Source organism: Anabrus simplex, chromosome 1 (assembly GCF_040414725.1).
Source record: "Anabrus simplex isolate iqAnaSimp1 chromosome 1, ASM4041472v1, whole genome shotgun sequence".
NCBI classification, from domain to species: domain Eukaryota; kingdom Metazoa; phylum Arthropoda; class Insecta; order Orthoptera; family Tettigoniidae; genus Anabrus; species Anabrus simplex.
Window position 1 is genome coordinate 254,239,710 of NC_090265.1, and position 14,530 is coordinate 254,254,239.

Genomic DNA, 14,530 nt, shown 5'->3' on the forward strand with positions numbered 1-14,530 from the left:
CAGGTTCCTCACATATGGTTCAAGTAGGGGCGAAAGATCTTTCTAGGTCGACGCCCCGAACAAATAGCATTTTCAAAAATTGTGCTTTAAATGTATGCTCTACGGTCACATGGAGAGTGTGACGAGAAGTTGACATATCTTATACGATTTTACTCTCTACCCTAAAGACGTATGTCACAGTTTAGAAGTCCAAATTACCTTCTTTATGAGCTCAAAATATGTGTCTTGTGTATAATGTTCTGAGAAGTGTAAATATTAATATTTATTGAGAGGCCACGTGAGCATGTGGGCTTATGAGTCGGCCAACACTGTCTTAAATACATTTTACTATACTGTAGACATACAGTAATTTACGAAACTGGTACATGTAATTTATGAGTGAATATGAGTAGCTATTAGTCTACGAGTATGTGCAATTGTCGGTATAAAGCCTGTGTATAGTGTCCCTTTTACTAAAACCACCCAAAATTGAGTATTAAATTATAACTGTTCTCTTGTTAAATAGTGAAGTCATGTTTCCGCATAATTTTGATTAGAGCGGTTACGAGACAACTTGACAACAATACGCGAGAGTACAACAGTAAATAATAGTACAAAATTAAGGTATAATAATCAAAGGAAAGCAGACCAACATTAATAATATCTCGGATTAATAAGCTGGTAGTTAAGCTTAGTTGGTTAGTTAGTTAATTAACGTGTAAGAAAAACAAGAGAAACCAGAGGAAAATTCAAGAAAATTACGGAAATGAATCTTTTGTTTTACAATTTGCTTAATGTCACACCGACACAGATTGGTCTTATGGTGACGATGGGAGGGGAAAGGGCTAGGAATGGGAAGGAAGTGACCGTGGCCTTGATTAAGGTACAGCCCCAGCATTAGCTTTGTGCAAAATGGGAAACTACGGAAATGCTTCCTTTAAATGAGTTACAAAATACTAAACCATTTAGGAGGAAAAGGAATTGATACTCACTGCCACTCACCTGACCGAAGAGTACGAGATCTCACATTTGCATGGAAAGGGACACATTCCAGATACTCGTGCAATACCCACAAGGATTAAGAATGTTATCATGTCAGAAGCTGAAACCAAAAGAGATTTTGTCATCATTTACTGTATTAGAAAATATTAAATTCATGAGTGTTTAGTAATAATGTCGCACCGACATTCAGATCCAGAAGTGCATCCTCTGTAGATAACAACAAATATCAAAATAAAGAAATGTATATTTACGAGCGGTAAAACTACTCTCCGAAATGATCTGAGAATCGGGAGCTATATTTAGATAGCTTCCGGAAATATGAGGCCTCTTGTACTGACTATTGTACCGAGTTGCACACTTTCGAGCATTGAAAATCCACAGCCTGTTTCCAGTCATTCGACCTGGTCAGGAATGGAATTAATGAAGCCCCCTTCTAGCGGCGAAGATAGAAATTGTGCCGGTTGCCATAGCCTGTCGCACTCCTCTGAGGCAATGATTAATGACAGGTGAAATGAAATGATATTGGAGAGTGTTGCTGGAATGAAATATGACAGGGAAAACCGGAGTACCCGGAGAAAAACCTGTCCCGCCTTCGCTTTGTCTAGCACAAATCTCACATGGAGTAACCGGGATTTGAACCACGGAACCCAGTGGTGAGGGGCCGGCACGCTGGCACCTGAGCCACGGAGGCACTTTCGAGCATTGATGGTTTTAAATCAACACGGCTCCGTTTAGACTTCCAGACAGTAGTCTGTGGTTTGTAGTATGGTTTAGAGAGAGACAATTTCAGAGAGGGAAGGAGAGAAATATTAGTGTCCTTTTGAATAGGCGTGGTAGCTCAAGGACATCGGAAGTGAAGGTGATTATTGTTTTAAGACAAAATACAACCAGGCAACCATCCTCTCTTAAAACTAATCAGAGGAAGAATGGAAGAAGGCCGACAATTCGAAGAATAAAGCTATCAGTAAAAGAAAGGGAAGAAAGACTCGATAGGCCTCACAAATCTAACCCTTTCCCTCCCACATTTTCAGTCCGCTTATCGCCAAATTTCATCCTATTGTTTAGGAAAAATTGTAGCAGAGCACACTGTTTCAGAAAAAGTTAAAATGTAATAAAAACTGTTGATCACAATGTATTAAAATTTTCAATAATATTAGAAAACACCATCACATCCATTTCCGTATTCATTGAGTCATAAGGTTGTTGGTTCAAACCTCCACCCACCTAATTGTGGTACTCGACACAAAGGTAGGCTCTATTTGTCACATTCTCATGTTGTATGAATCCCTCTAAACCAATAACCGCGTGATTCTGGAAGTGGAATGTATACTGTATATCAGTTTCTATTTCCACTGTATCTATTCTGTATCTATGTTTCCGGAATGTGCCTGTTTGAAAGCTGCATTGATATATTTGCAAGTGGCTATCTCACTGAATAGTTTGTCTCCTTCTAACATATGTCAAAAATAATATATTTCTCGTAATACTCTTTCGAAATTATGGACAGGTTCAACATACCGCGACATCGCAATCAGGTCCGAATTCTCGAAATCCGTTTTCACTTACATCACTGTTATCACTAAAACTATCTTCGTTAATACGTTATTCCCTCACTAAAAATTCACCTCCACCCCTACTCAACGATTCTGTGTCACTTTCGTCGCCTATATTCTGCTCAGTTTCAATATCCGCAGTATTCAATCCCGCCATGTTTATGAAAGAAACAGCTGTCCCGCGTTCGCGGAAGTTCAAGACCGTTACCTAGGCGACGTCAAGACAGATTATCGCTCCTCTTTCATTTCCTAAGCCTTGTAAATCGTACTGCGTGTTCACAAATGCCTCATAAACACTTCAAAGCTGAAGAAAACAAAAAACTATCGCATAGCTCGCGTAAGTGTGCAGATAATGCAGCCGGGCGCTTTCGGGCGCTAAGGGCGGGGAAGGGACGTGTCAGGCCGAGTTAAGGCACTGGTCTTCTGACCCCAACTTGGCAATTTCGATCCTGGCTCAGTCCGGTGGCGTTTGAAGGTGCTCAGATATGTCAGCCTCGTGTCCGTAGATTTACTGGCACGTAAAAGAAATCCTGCGGGACAAAATTCCGGCACCTCGGTGTCTCCGAAAACCTTAAAAGTAGTTAGTGGGACGTAAAGCCAATAGCATTATTATTATTCTAATGACGTCAGGGTCAGGGAAGAACAAGAGCTGACCGAGGGAAGTCGGATAGGAAGGATGAATGCGAAGAGCCTGACACAATTAATACGCCTAAGTAGTGCAATTATGTTATTAGTTAATATCATGCTTGATTTATTGTCGTGTCAACCATGTGTAATATATAGTATTATTTCATTCCTTTGATGAAGGTAGCTCACCCTCAAACAATGTACAGGATGTGCACTAAGCAGGCAAGATGGAGGGGATGATAGGTTGGCAAGGGGAAGAAAGCTGTTAAGGGGAAGAGGAATCGGTGTCACTGTTGGTAGAACACTAGAAGGAAGACGAAGAACAAGGAACTGATACAGAGGAGGGCGGGAGGGGGGGGGGGGTGAGTAAGAGGAAAGAGCAAAGTAGAGGATAGGAAGAGGCAGGTGGAACAGGGTCATAAGAGGGAGAACATGGAAGGAGAAATGGGTTCTGCAGCCGTCAGGAAAGATAAAAATAACCAGGAGAGGAGGGAATATAATGAATTAAGCTGGTCTGAGGCTGTGAACATGGGACACTCCATTGTTAGGCACACAGAGAAAGTATGTGGAGAATAGGGAGCTAGGGTAAAGTGTTATCCCGGAATTAAGTTAAAACAGATGCTTAGGAAAGGAGCTGGGAAGGAGGAGGGTAAGGAGAAGGTGGCAGTTTTCCCGTCGGTTTCAACAACTTAAGGCAAGCAAGAATAGGTAGCAACATAGTTGGGGATGTGTGGGATTTTGTTAATGCTGTGCGGGAGAAGTTTAAGGGAGTGGAGGTTCTCATCAGTGGGATACTGGCTAGAGGGTGATTGAGGATTTAAATTATATTGATGATGCTGATGGTGATGCTTGTTGTTTTAAGGGGCCTAACATCGAAGGTCATCGGCCCCTTAAATGATATTAGGAGTGGGTATATGTGAAACTGGGAGTAAGATCTATAGTTTCCAATGGATGGGTAGAAGATAGGAATCTGCACTTAGATGGCCTTCGTTTGAACTAAACGGGTACGTATAAGTTAGGGGATTTGTTTATAAGGGTTATATTGAAGTACATTTAGCGAAGTGGGAAGGAATAGGGAAACGTGGTGGGATTACAGGGAGCTGAAAGTCAAGTAAGGATGACATAAAATTTAAAAAATGGAAAGTAAATGAATCCACACTAAATGAAACTTTAGTGAGTGTGTTCGTCCGTAAATAATTCCTCCGTGTGTAAAATCGTGTACTTAAATGAAAACTTTTTGTATGGTACTTTTTGCCGCAATAGCAGCCTATCAATTGGAAAGTAATTAAATTCAATTAAATTCTGTTTTCCTTACCTGCTTTTACATTTAACTAGCAGTATTGTCGCTGGCGGATTATCGAACAACTTACAACCGCAGAGTTAACACGAGGAGTGAATTAGATACCATTTCTGTTGCTCCTGGTCGATAGAGGCTGATGAACAAATGGTTTTCACCTTACACCATATTAATACATACAACTTCATTATAGACTGTGATACCTTTCAGCGTTCACTCTGCAAGCTTCTGTGAATTTATTAACCACCGCCACAATTCTCTATTTGTAATTATTTCTGTGACCTCGTTTAGTTCTATACCTCTTATCTTTAAATCGTAAGAAACCGAGTCTAACCATCAACATGGCCTCCCTCTACTTCTCTTACTCTCCTTAACAGAGTTCATTATTCCGCTAGGTAATCTATCCTCCTCCATTCGCCTCACTTGATCCCACCACCGAAGCCGCTTTATGCGTACAGCTTCATCCATCGAGTTAATTTCTAACTTATCCTTTATCTCATTCCAAGTGCGCTCCTGCCATTGTTCCCATCTGTTTGTACCAGCAATCATTCTCACCACTTTCGTGTCTCTTACTTTTCACTTATGTATAAGATATCCTGAATCCACCCAGCTTTTACTCCCATACAGCAAAGTTTCGTCTGGGAGCTGACTTCCTTCTTACAGAATACTGTTGATTGCAACTGCATGCTCACTACATTAGCTTTGCTGCACTTTGATTCAATCACACTTACTATCCTGGGAAAGCACACATCCTAAATACCTCGTACTTGAAATTACCTACCTGTTACAGCTATGTATCCCGAATCTGACATTCAGTTCTCTTGGATTTCTTACCTACTGATATCAATTTAGTCTTGAAAAGGCTAATTTTCATACCATACACTTCACACGAATTTTCACCTATTTTCAAGTCCGTAGTTGAGCCTGTTGTCAGGGGAATGACTGCTAGCAGCGTCTTCAAAGCATTTCCCAGACATACTCTATCGTGTTCAGGTAGAGGCTGAAAGCAGGCTTTCGGTATCTGCCATTAAGGCCGGCCAAATTATCAATATAGGACAAATAGCATTTTCACCTAACTCAATCCCTCCCTTCCACTTAATACCTTTAGGCAGATGATCCATGTAAACTATGAACAACAAAGGTAAAACTCGATGGATGTAACCCCTGTAAGTACCTTGACCCAATAACTTATTCTACCATTAATTCTCACTGCAGCTCAGTTGTCAACATAAATGCCTTTGATTGCTTTTAACAATCTCCCGCCAACGGCCGTAGCCGTGTTGAAACACCGGATCCCGTGACATCTCCGAAGTTAAGCAACATTGGGCGTGGTCAAGATTTGGATGGGTTGCCACGCGCTGTTGGTGGGGGTAAGGGAATGGAGGAGCGGAAAGGAACAGGCCACCCTACCGCACGTAAACTCCGGCTCAGGCACACCTCTGCGGAGGTTCGGACCTGCCTTCGGGCAGAATAAACCCTCACCACCAATAATCTCCCCTTAATTCCATAGTCCCAGGACTCCTAACTTGGGAGCGTTGATTGGCGACCACGGCATTGGCATTGGCATTGCTGCCACTTACTTGTGCCAAGCTCTTAACTTTCGTCTATCCTATCCGACCTCCCTCGGTCAACGCTTGTTCTTTTCTGACCCCGACAGTATTACACGTGGAGGCCTGGGGGTCTTTCATTTTCATGCCTTCGTGGCCTTTGTCTTTCTTTGGCCGGTACCTTCATTTTTCTAAGTGTCGGACGCCTTCCATTTTTTTTCTCTCTGATTAGTGATATATATAGAGGATGGTTGCCTAGTTGTACTTCCTCTTAAAACAATAATCACCACCACCATCTCAGAGACTCTTAACTTGGAAGAGTGAGTTGGTGACCACTTAGCTGAGTTCTGGAATTTCTTCCACTTACTTGTGCCAGGCTCCTTACCTTAATTTTTCTTAAACAACTTCTCTTGCAAAGTTAACTGAAAAAAGGAAAAAACAATAACATGACCAAACAGTTCCAATTACCTTTGCAAGTTCTTTTTTTAAAAAAATTATCTTTGTTTGGGAGGTTTTCTGAAACGTTTTAATAACTTGGGTGGATTAGGAACATTTTTGGGATGGAATTCCACTTGAGTGTTTCCGTCCATCAACCCTCTTTTGTTCAAACTGTGTCCGGTTCCATGGCTAAATGGTTAGCGTGCTGGCCTTTGGTCACAGGGGTCCCGGTTTCGATTCCCGGCTGGGTCGGGAATTTTAACCTTAATTGGTTAATTTCGCCGGCACGGGGGCTGGGTCGTCTCCATCATCATTTCATTTTCATCACGACGCGCAAGTCGCCAACATGCGCCAAATCAAAAGACCTGCATCTGGCGAGCCGAACTTGTCCTCGGACACTCCCGGCACTAAAAGCCATACGCCATTTCATTTTTTGTTCAAACTGCGATTCATCAAAATTATGTCGAAAGGAAATAATGGAACCCATGAATAAAAAATTCGTTCATTCATTATTCTTCAAGAATAATTTCAATATAATCTAGGGCCCGGATTCATATGCACTAAAAACTCCTAAAATATGCATGCACATATGCACTAAAAATGTTGAAAATATGCACTAAAATATGCACTGATTATAAAACAAAATACACTTACCAAACGCATTATTTAATTTCAACTCAGTGTTAAAATGATAAATATGTTTCATTCCTTGCAAATGATGCATGGCAGTAGGTTATCTACAGTTTTTACAATGTTTTCAGTGACCAATAACTTTCGGTTCTCGGACGGAATTAATTTATACGCTGAAAGGATTGTTCTACGTCGACGGCTGTAACTGTGCAGTACTTGTACGCTGGCACTGACTGCTCGGAATATTCTTCTGGCGAAGACTGCCTGATTCCACTTATGTAGTTGCATATGTATTTAATCTTCTTCAGTCCTGGGTTTGGGTCCAACATCGCACTGAGTTTCCTCTTAACTTTTTCACTTTACAAGCAAAGTCGTTCAAGAAAAATTAAGGTAAGGAGCCTGGCACAAGTAAGTTTCACCAAGGGCATCATTTAAAGAACTAACGGGTGTTTTGAATTAACTGAAGGGATTCGCGTAGGGGTGTACCGCGAGTTTCTAGGCCCTTACTCGCCATCGAAAGTGACGAATCATGCACATGGGTGAAACGGATATATTTATATACAGTTTCAGATTCAAATGCGCACTTTGCTTCACGCGCAGTACGATTATTATCAATACTTTTAAATACACCTTTCACTTGATCAAAATTATCCTCGTAGATCGATATTGCGGATAAACAAGTTCCCCATCTTGTTAGTACAGGTTCCGGCGGAAGAGAAACCTGAGGCAGATAAGTTTTGTACAAGTGTACACGAGCCAGTGCTTTTAGGAACAGATTTTTTTCCCACTTGAAAATACGTTGTTGGCAGATGGAAAGAGAGTACGTATCTTTTCTGCAATACGATTTCATACATGGGCCAAACATGTGACATTGATGAGATTTGGAAAAAATACTCGGAGAGACTTACCAGCTTTCATCATATACGAAGCTGCATCTGTGACTAAAAGGCGCACTTTGTAACAATCACTCTCCGATTCCCTAGGCTACAGAAGTCGCAGGGAATCGTTAACAAATCTTGTAACAGTAGCGGTGGTTTTATATTTCTAGAACTTTGCACGAAAGTAAATGAGGTGTACCGAGTTCTTTCCACTATGAAGTTCGCAATGTATCGACCACACGAATCGGTTGTTTCATCTACCGATATCCAGACACAGTTCTCTCCTGTATCAGATCGTATCGAATCCACGACAGAACCATGCATTGAAAGTAAATAGTTCTTCCTGAGGGTACATTCATCTGGTATCCCTTGATTAGCACAATATTTTTCAAGCAACGAGCGTAGATGTGGATTATTCAACCTTCATATAAACGTTTTACAAATATCAGTACCGAGCTCGATAGCTGCAGTCGCTTAAGTGCGGCCAGTATCCAGTATTCGGGAGATAGTAGGTTCGAACCCCACTGTCGGCAGCCCTGAAAATGGTTTTCCGTGGTTTCCCATTTTCACACCAGGCAAATGCTGGGGCTGTTCCTTAATTAAGGCCACGGCCGCTTCCTTCCCACTCCCAGCCCTTCCCTCTCCCATCGTCGCCATAAGACCTATCTGTGTCGGCGCGACGTAAAGCAAAAAAAAAAAAAAAAAAGCAAATATCAGCGGAACATGCACTAACTTCACGCTGTATTTCCACGTCGGTTAAAAGTAGTGTTGCGTATTCTTATTCTGTTCTTTGATCTGAGATGTGAAGTTGTTTTCAAATGCTGTTCAGTTTGAATTTTTTTATCGCATTTTTCTCTCTTGTCGTACACTTGGCAATGCACTCCATCACCCTCACTTATATAGTCACTAATGCCTGATATCCACAGTTTGATTAAAATGACCTAGATCTCTTTAGGCATTTTTACATTTTAATTTACGAAGAGCAACTTAACAGATGAACGCACTTGTTTAAGCAAACTGTAAGGAGGAAGGAATGTCAGAAAGAAGGAAATAGCTGTTGTGGAAAGGATCATTATCCGTAACCTGCTTGTATTGCGACACTGAAAGCATTTTCCTTGTTCAGTGAAGGCTTCTCATGTTGCCAAGGGATGTACAACATATAGATTTCATTAGATTTTCATTTCGTTTAGAAATCTTAGATAATCGATCACGCATATGACAAAAATATCTATATGTGCACTAACGTTCAAAATATGCACTAACGTTCGAAATATGCATTTGCATATGCGCATATGCATTTTAAATAATCCGAGCTTACTAACTTCGCACAAGACGGAATTATATGTAGATTGCCATTTATCTCGCCTTTGCTAGCGAGATGTACAGTGCACTATGTCTTCTGGCATGAACCAGAATAAACTTGATAATTTCATTGACCTGCCTTAGTCTCATCCTTGGCTTTGACAATATGAAAGTGACCGAGGTATGAACGATGCTAGTAATACCATTTCTTATGCAGCCAGTCCGAGTTATGAATGGCATGAAAATATCGCTCATAGGGTCGGTTGGTGCATGCATTTTAGTGGGCTTGGTAGACTGATCTGTAATAACAACCTGGTGTGTAGAAAGCAGCGGGAAACTACCTCTCTCCTCAGTTCCCTAGTATCTCTCTTCAGTGACGCCTAGGCTATCTATGATAGCTGTTGGTGGAGTTGTGGAGGATCAAACCAGCCTTCGGGCTGAATACCCAATATACACAGGCCTACATTTATCACACCTGCGATTTTCTACCATGCCCCCTGAGGAAGCGAAACATTCTAATCCCGCCAGACAACTTATTCTGATAATTTGGTATGGCGCAGTATCCCATTTTCCTTAAAATGCACATTATCACATCGTGTTCGCCCACATAACAACTATGTTTAAGACTCAATATGGCTGTCACCACAAAGGATCGTGTCCAGACCTTTTCAGACTGACCTTGTGTGACATGTTGTACAGGTTTGCCATCTGTGAGCAACTCACTGAACTAAACTGCGATCTTTTAATCGCGCTTGATATCGCGAGATGGTAGGAGATGTATTCCCACACCACTGGTTGAACGACGGTACCATAAACGAACATCGAGTTCATCGAAAGAGAGGAGTTTCATCCAATTAATGATTTGAATATAATTTTACTATCGAGATCAACCGACAATAAGCAACCATCACGAAGTCTTCCAGATTTGTTGTAACCTACCAATATAATTCATTTAAATTTATTATTAACAAATAACGTCCGCCTCTGTGGTGTAGTGTTTAGCGTGATTAGCTGCCACTCCCGGAGGTCCGCGTTCGATTCCCGGCTCTGCCACGAAATTTGAAAAGTGGTACGACGGCTGGAACGGGGTCCACTCAGCCTCGGGAGGTCAACTGAGTAGAGGTGGGTTCGATTCCCACCTCAGCCATCCTGGAAGTGGTTTTCCGTGGTTTCCCACTTCTCCTCCAGGCGAATGCCGGGATGGTACCTAACTTAAGGCCACGGCCGTTTCCTTCCCTCTCCCTTGCCTATCCCTACCAATCTTCCCATCCCTCCACAAGGCCCCTGTTCAGCATAGCAGGTGAGGCCGCCTGGGCGAGGTACTGGTCATTCTCCCCAGTTGTATCCCCGACCAAAAGTCTGAAGCTCCGGGACACTGCCCTTGAGGCGGTAGAGGTGGGATCCCTCGCTGAGTCCGAGGGAAAAGCCGAACCTGGAGGATAAACAGATGATGATGATGATTAACAAATAACCTTGGTGAACTGTTTAACGTTGAGCACTAAGGATAGAGGGTTCATAGACATTTTTTACAAGTTGCTTTACGTCGCACCGACGCAGGTAGGTCTTATGGTGACGATGGGACAGGAAAGGTCTAGAAGAGAGAAGGAAGCGGTCGTGGCCTTAATTAAGGTACAGCCCCAGAATTTGCCTGGTGTGAAAATGGGGAACCACGGAAACTATCTTCAGGACTTCCGACAGTGGGTTTCAAATCCACTATCTCCCGAATACTGGATACTGGCCGAACTTAAGCAATGCAGCTATCGAGCTCGGTGGTTCATAGACATGAAATTAACTCGAACTGTCCCTGTTTCATGAGAGGCACAATCTAACACAGTAGATCAATAATTATCTCGCTTTTCCTGTGGTGAACAAGGCCCTTCCCAGGATACTTTTGGAGTGGGTCAAAATTTTGGGGGACAGAAACTTCTGAAAACAAAACTATAGTAACAAATATATTTGCTTTCATATAGCTTTTACAGAAAGAAAAGTTTGGAACAGTTTTAGAGCAGTACTTTTTATAACTCAACGGATTAAGTGATTTAACCAGGAGGGAGAGAGAAAGAATGATAGCATCTGCAAGCGTAAAGGAGGGACCACGAAGAGCGTTCACACGGGAAAATACTTCGCAAGTCTAATAACGTCGGAATCAAAAGAGAACGAAAAATTGGCCAAGCGAGGTAAGATAGAAAAAATATGAGACTGGCGCAAGTAAATGGAAGCAAATTTTCGGCTCAGTTAGGGGACCGTGGTTACCAATCCATGCTCTTAAGTCGAGAACCCCTCCCCCGAGGAGAGATCCCTACTGATCATCTCTTAGAGAGGCATGGGATACCGTGGATATATTCTATCCCTCATCCACAGGGGTAGTATTGTCCGACTCGTTGGCTGAACGGTCAGCGTACTGGCCTTCGGTTCAGAGGGTCCCGGGTTCGATTCCCGGTACGGGTCGGGGATTTTAACCTTAATTGGTTAATTCCAATGGCACGGGGGCTGGGTGTATGTGCTGTCTTCATCATCATTTCATCCTCATCACGACGCGCAGGTCACCTATGGGTGTCAAATAGAAAGACCTGCACCTGGCGAGCCGAACCCGTCCTGGGATATCCCGGCACGAGAAGCCATACGACATTTCATTTCAGGGGTAGTATTAATTTGTCATGAATGTTTGTTCTCTTGGAAATATTTCCTCACATTTACTACGATAACTATGTATTGTCCGCCTCTGTGGTGTAGTGGTTAGAGTTATTAGCTGCCACTCCCGGAGGCCCGGGTTCGATTCCCGGCTCTGCCACGAAATTTGAAAAGTGCTACGAGGGCTGGAACGGGGTCCACTCAGCCTCGGGAGGTCAACTGAGTAGAGGTCGGTTCGATTCCAACTTCAGCCATCCTCGAAGTGGTTTTCCGTGGTTTCTCACTTCTCCTCCAGGCAAATGCCGGAATGGTACCTAACTTAAGGCCACGGCCGCTTCCTTTCCTTTTCCTTGTCTATCCCTTCTAATGTTCCCATCCCCTCACAAGGCCCCTGTTCAGCATAGCCGGTGAGGCCGCCTGGGCGAGGTACAGGTCATTCTCCTCAGTTGTATCCCCCGACCCAATGTCAGGCGGTAGAGGTGGGAATCCTCGCTGAGTCCGGGGGAAAAACCAACCCCGGAAGGTAAACAGATTAAGAAGAAGAATAATAAGAAGAATAAGAAGAACTATGTATTTTTCTCGGTCCACTAAGTACCGATATTTTTCTACACGTTTTACGTCGCAGCGACGCAGGTGGGTCTTAGGACGATGGTGGTATAGGACACGACTTACAATGGGAAGGAAGCGACCGTGGCGTTAATAAAGTTACAGCGCCAGCATTTGTCTGGTGTGAAAATCGGAAATTATTGAAAACCATTTTCATGGCTACCGATAGTGGTGTTCAAACCCACTATCTCACGAATCCTCACAGCTACCTGACCCAAACCGCGTAACCAACTCACTCGGTAGGTACAGATGTTTTAGTAAAAATAACTTTTGTAAGAGAAAAGAAGCATTCATTATGCATGTGTTTAAAAAATCCATACCGGGTGTGTTGGCCGTGCGGTTAGGGGCGCGCAGCTGTGAGCTTATATCCTGTAGATAGTGGGTTCGAACCCCACTGTCGGCAGCCCTGAAGATGGTGTTCCGTGGTTTCCCATTTTTCACACCAGGCAAATGCTGGGGCTGTACCTTACTGAAGGCCATGGCCGCTTCCTTCCCATTCCTAGGTCTTTCCTATCCCATCGTCGCCATAAGACCTATCTGTGTCGGTGCGACGTAAAACAAATGGCAAAAAAATATCCATCTTCCAGAATTCAGCATAACCGAGCTCGCTTAAGTGCGGCCAGTATTCAGTATTCGGGAGATAGTGGATTCGAACCCCACTGTTGGCAGTCCTGAAGATGGTTTTCCGTGGTTTCCCATTTTCACACCAGGCAAATGCTGTGGCTGTATCTTAATTAAGGCCACGACTGCTTCCTTCTCAGTCCTAGCCCTTTCCTGTCCCATCGTCGCCATAAGACATATCTGTGTCGGTGCGACGTAAAGCCAATAGCATATTCAGCATGAAGTCTGTACCGCGCTGAGCAGAGGAACTGGTTCATTTCCTTTTGAGGACATTAATTCTTGCCAAAAAAGGAAGAGACTTGCTAATGGCTCTGTTAGGAGTTAGAGAAATACAACCTTCAGCTCCATGTAGTTCCATTGCATAAACGTAAGAACGTCTCCATAGCTGTACAGACTGCAAAGTGCATGCAGGGATACGTTTGAAAAATTGCTTCGATGATTGCGGCTGTCAGTTTCGAGATGTAATATTATAATGAGCAACATCTTGTGAGACAAAGGAGAACGGTAGACAATAAATTAATATATTGTAAATCAATAGCATTCATTAACTAATTATTTAGAGTATTTTCCACCTGTTCTTGCCTTTACAGCTATTACTATGTCCGGGCCCATTGCTACAAGGTAAGCATGCTGGCCTTTATTTCAAGGGGTCCCGAGTTCGATTGCCGGCCGGGTGGAGAATTTTAACTTGCAGTGGTTAATTTCTCTGGTTCGGGGTCTGGGTGTTTGTGCCATTTTCAACATTAGAATTCGTCTCAGGTAGGGCCCTATCCTAACAGACGCGCAGGTTGCGTATAGGGCCACGCACTATTATTATTATTATTATTATTATTGTTATTATTATTATTTCTTAATCTGTTTATCCCCCAGGGTTGATTTCTCCCTCGGACTCAGCGAGGGATTCCACTTCTAGCTTCGCAAGGGCAGTGTCCTGGAGAGTGAGACAATGGGTCGGGGATACAACTGGGGAGAATGACCAGTATCTCGTTCAGGCGGCCTCTCCTGCTATGCTGAACAGGGGCCTTGTGGGAGATAGGAAGATTGGAATGGATAGACAAGGAAGAGGGAAGGAAGCGGCCGTGGACTTAAGTTAGGTACCATCCCGGCATTTGCCTGGAGGAGAAGTGGGAACCACGGAAAACCACTTCGAGGATGGCTGAGGTGGAATCGAACCAACCTCTACTCAGTTGATCTCCGGAGGCTGAGTGGGCCCCGTTCCAGCCCTCGTAGCACTTTTTAAAATTCGTGGCAGAGCCGGGAATCGAACCCGGGCCTCCGGGGGTGGCAGTTAATCACACCCACCACTACACCACAAAGACGGATATTATTATTATTATTATTATTATTATTATTATTATTATTATTATTATTATTATTTATCCAGACCAAATTATTCGTGTCTGTGAAGATGAGGCCCTA

At 43.1% G+C, this 14,530-nt stretch overlaps 1 protein-coding gene across 5 annotated transcripts in view; it reads right to left on the minus strand.

The window, feature by feature from the left end:
• LOC136864643 (phospholipase A2 inhibitor) overlaps positions 1–14,530 on the minus strand; it is a 68,148-nt gene that overhangs the window by 21,950 nt on the left and 31,668 nt on the right. For 2 of the 5 annotated variants that reach the window (XM_067141910.2, XM_067141919.2), the window contains exon 2: positions 982–1,081. The exons of 1 other annotated variant lie outside the window; for it this stretch is intronic. In XM_067141910.2, coding sequence (XP_066998011.2) covers positions 982–1,081 — 100 coding nt within the window. Of the gene's footprint in view, positions 1–971; positions 1,082–14,530 lie in introns of all 5 variants that reach the window. 2 more of the 5 variants (XM_067141929.2, XM_067141937.2) reach the window with 1 other exon arrangement.